We start from the raw sequence: 4,787 nt of genomic DNA on the forward strand, positions 1-4,787 counted from the left end.
GCCACTAGATCAGCACGGTGGGGCATGTAACAGGTAGCATGTTTTGAACAACGTGCAATTTTGCACATAATTTCGAACTTGTCATGCACCCACTACGTGGTCCTAAAGTAATAAGTCTGTGTCTTTTATTATCTTATATAAAAGACACGTATGTGTCATTTGTTATGAGTCAGTGACTCCAAACAACGAAGTCACAGCTTTAAACTATAAGCTTTCTTGACTCGAATGACTTCTCTAATCCTGTTCAGCTTGGATCCTTCAAAAGACTATCTTGTAAAACACAGCTTGCTATCTTTCTACATAGTCTTCATACTAATATTAATATTAATACACAGAGCGACATTATCTTCATGGACATTTCCAAGATCTTCGATAGCATAAGCCTCCGCACCTGTTATTCAAGCTAAAAAAAACTTGACTTGCTTGTGGATGTCATGAAACGAATTAGTAAATTGCTTGGTAACATATACTGAGTCGTCATTATAAATATTTCACTCAAAATAAAACAGCATTTCTGAACTTAAGGCCGAATCTGATTTACCGTAGCTTTCTGATCGTCGATGCACTTCCTGTCTTGCTCTTTTTCGCATACTCTTCTACAGCACCCTTAATCGAGCTCCTTATATCTTTTCCGCTGCACGCATTTCTCACCGCAGATCTCATCCGCAACAAGGTCCACGTGCCCGAACTGCCCACTTTTCTGCCTCACTCATCCTGCCTACTGCCTTAAGCTGGAACGGCCTTCGTGCTTACATAGCCACCATCACCTGCCCATCCTTGTTTCAACAACCTGTAGATAATCAATGCAAAATTATTCGTTGGGTAAATCATGTACGAGATTTTTAACTTATCCCTTATGTATTGTTTCCTTCAGAAGGCTCTTAGGGTAAATAAACTAAACTAAACTAAAGCCATTTTGATAATCACATATATGTTCTGATGGCAGATCACAGTGTATACGCTTGTACACATCAATATTGCTGCAATGTTACATATAGCACTGTGAAGCCTGTGACTCGAGAATTAGTAAAGCGAGGCGATAACGCAGGGGGCCCGTGTGCTCAGATTTGGGAGCACGTTAAAGAACCCCAGGTGGTCAAAATTTCCGAAGCCCTCCACTACGGCGTCTTTTGTAATCATATCGTGGTTTTGGGAAGTTGAACCCCACATATCGATCAATCAAATGGGTGTTCGTAAAGCATGAATATTATTTCCACAACATTTCTAACAAGAGGAACTTATTTTCACTGCGTGTCGAGGCAGAATGGTGGCTCTGTTTTAGGTTTTGAACACCTGCTTTCCTCGCAGATGGCCTGGGCTCGATCCTCACTTGTACCCGAAAAGTTTTCGTATTCGTTTTGTTTACATATTTCTCGATTCTTTTTGTAACACAGATCACGATAATTTTTCGCACAAAGCCACTGACGTCTACACAAGAATTTCCTCGAAACAAACTCTTTAATGTTATCGCGTTAAAAGTGTTGCATGATAAGTCGTTGTCGTGATATCTGGACTATCCGGCTCGGTGGCGCAGTTGGTACGGTGCTCAGCTGCCGACATGGAGGCCACGATTTCAGTCCGTGCCTCTCAGGTCCCATTTTGATGAAGACGTTGTTAGGGCACGCTAGGTAACACCTGATGTTAGATCCTTCGAAAACTCTCCACTAAAGCATGCCTCATAGGCCGATATTATTACTTGCCATTATTACTTGCCCCATGTAGTGCGAAAAATGGCAAATGGTGCTAAAACCAGTAAAAAGTGTACTTATGGTGGTCTCTACAAAAAGAAAACTGGACCATAAATTTAGGTATTTTATTCATAACCACGAACTTATCAGAGTTGAACAGCATAAGTACCTTAGCTTGATAATAAGTAGTGATCTTCGCTCGAATAAGCACAAGAATATGGGTGTGCACAGGCCATGAAGTCTCTCTGGTGCCTTTAAAACTATTTTCCGTTTGCAACAAAAAAAACGAAATCTTTAGCCTACAAAACACTTAATAGGCCAATCATAGAATGCGTTCAAATCATCAAGGATTTTTTTATATTACAAACATCTAAAAATTGAAAACATTCAGTCCAGCAGTCTGGTTTTAATTCAATAGATATAAATGAACGGATTCACCATCCCAACTGTGGGTAATAGCAGACTTACCCACAATTCAGGCTAGATATAAATACGAAAGACTCAAATATCTTTACCTGATTATTATTCACTATGTCATCATACCATCTGCTGACTATTTTGATATTCTTCGTGGTCATTCATCGTCATTCAATGTTCATTGGTGCCCCTGCTCTTTTAACTGATTGTTATAAGTATATAGCTTCTTTCCAAAAGCTATCAACTAATGCAATTCCTCTACTGAAAAAGCTATTTCATTCTCATCCGTAGGTTTATTCTTGAAACGCATCGTTCATCTTCTGAATAAATAAAATAAATAAATAGTGTCGTTTTCCTACTACTGTAATAAAACTTTCAACTCTCTTCCCTCAACACTAAACAAATGTAACTTAGGCGATGAAAACATACGTTATGCTTGTAAAAACACATTCTTCTGCTCACATAACGAATGTTAACTTATCTTCTGTGTTTTTGAAAAAGTGTGTTTCTTGTTGACTTTTATCCATTTGCTGTTTGTTCTCCTATTTTAATATTGCGACAAGTGAAAGTTCTTGCCATGTTGCTGGTTTTATTATTCGGGGATATAGCATTAGTCAAGCTGCCTATACGCAGTTTTTTTCGCCACCATTCTTGCTGTTTATTTATTGTATCCATGTGGCAATAAGCTTGTGGATGTCTCAATATGATGAGAGCACCGCTCTTGGAGTGAACGGACACAGCAGGCGTTGTCGCACCAAACTTAACAACTCACATTTATTCAAACGTTTAGATTGACGATATCGTCAGCTGAATTACTATAATATGAATCGTGATCAACACGCTAAGACATCCTTACACAGTATTGAACAACACTCAACAACATAACAAAGAAGGCGGTGTCGCTAACGCCCGACTCACCACGTGGGCCAACTGCAGACGTTCCTTGGTGCCATCCACGGCATGACCCATCGCTGGAGGGAACCGTCCACGCTACCGTCTCACATAAAAAAAATACTCGCTCAGTTCTCTTCTGCCGCCACCAAGGCTTGCCGCCAGAGGTCACCGCTGGTGCTATAGATCTAACCATGATGATGATAGTAGTGATCAACACTCGCAAACACAACGCCACCTACCGCTCAATAGTTGTGCAAAGAATCCCAAAAAATTTGGCAACATATAAGCCCTTTTGGCAGCAGCGGTTGCGGTCGCAAACAAGTCGCTAATCTACTGCTACTTTCGTCACAGGACAGTATATGCGGAACTGTCTACGAGCCGAAGCAAGGAAAGGATATCGCCTCTGCACGTGTATCGCCAGCGGACCGTTTCGTCACGACAGTGATTGGTGTGCTGCGTCTGCCCTCTACCGGCCAAGTTCCCGCATATAAGCAAGCATCGCTGGCGCCGAGTCACAATTGGCAGCAGCGGTTGCGGTCGCAAACAAGTCGCTAATCTACTGCTACTTTCGTCACAGGTTGGTCTTATTTCTCCACCCAACCATACTTCTTTTGTTCCGTGAATACCGTTGCCGCTGCTGCCCAATCGTGTGCTGTTGTACAGAATGCCGACGAACGCTGAGTTGGCAAAAGAAATTGAGTGTTTACGCACTGAGGTCGCGGCGATGCGTGACAGCCTTAGTATGTTCAACGAGCTTGTCGAGAGTGTTAAGAAGCAGAATTCCGACCTCGCTACTGAAAACAAGGCTTTGAAAGATGAAAATAAGCAACTGACACGAAGGGTTTCTGAACTTGAACAGTACTCCCGACTAAATAATGTAGAAATAAAAGGCGTCCCTGCAACAAAAGGTGAAAGCTGTCTGGCAGTTGTTCAGTCCATGGGTGATGCTGTAGGGCGCAAGATTGCACCTGAGGATCTTGATACTGTGCATCGTGTGCCAGCCAAAAAAGACACGAACATTATCGCGCGCTTCTGCTCCCGAGAAAAAAAGACTGAGTTCTTGAAAAAAGTATGCAAGGCCCGCTTGACGACTGCGGCCCTTGGGTTTTCCCAAAACAATCAGAAGCCCTTATATGCAAATGATCATCTCACACAAGAAAGGAAACGGCTGTTCGCACAGGCACTTGAACTGAAAAAAGCTAAAGGCTGGAAACATCTCTGGACTGATCACTGCATGATTAAGGCCAGAAAGACGGACGACAGCCGCGTCTACCGTATCTCTAGTGCGGGTGACCTTGCTGTGTTGGCCTAGCCTACCAGTATTGCTATTTACTGCTTCGTATTTTAAACCTACGCAACAATGTTTTTTGTCAAGCTCTGAAAAAACATTTCAGTGATAAAAACCCAAAACTATCACTGATACATTTGAGTATTCGCAGCCTACGTAAAAACCACAATAGTCTCATTGCATTTCTTTCTTTAATTAATCACAATTTCTCATTTATTTGTTTGTCTGAGACGTGGTTGTCGCCGGACGACAGAAACTTGTATGCGCTATCAGGATACAATGCAGAGTACTGCTATCGTGCTACACCACGGGGCGGTGGATCCGCCGTTTTTATTAAATCGTCATTGTCATACAAACGCCGCAATGACCTTGCGTTTTCTAATATGTTCTGTGAATCTGTATGGATAGAATTTGACAAGAGTGTTTTCTCAGTCGATGGCCGGAACACAGTATTAGGGTGCATTTATCGTTCGCCAGCATCTTCACAATCTGAGTTCTGT

At 42.0% G+C, this 4,787-nt stretch overlaps 1 protein-coding gene across 1 annotated transcript; it reads left to right on the plus strand.

Annotated features, from left to right (window-relative positions):
- The first annotated feature begins 3,723 nt into the window (after positions 1–3,723).
- On the plus strand, positions 3,724–4,311 carry LOC142790437 (uncharacterized). The gene has a single exon (XM_075885256.1). It carries the CDS (start codon positions 3,724–3,726, stop codon positions 4,309–4,311), a length of 588 nt encoding a protein of 195 aa, XP_075741371.1.
- Positions 4,312–4,787: the final 476 nt, after the last annotated feature.

The sequence above is a fragment of the Rhipicephalus microplus genome, unplaced genomic scaffold (assembly GCF_043290135.1).
Source record: "Rhipicephalus microplus isolate Deutch F79 unplaced genomic scaffold, USDA_Rmic scaffold_104, whole genome shotgun sequence".
NCBI lineage: Eukaryota > Metazoa > Arthropoda > Arachnida > Ixodida > Ixodidae > Rhipicephalus > Rhipicephalus microplus.

What these genes read in the sequence shown, in the direction of transcription:
- LOC142790437 (XM_075885256.1), top strand. Translation starts at nt 3,724, where the DNA reads ATGCGTGACAGCCTTAGTATGTTCAACGAGCTTGTCGAGAGTGTTAAG.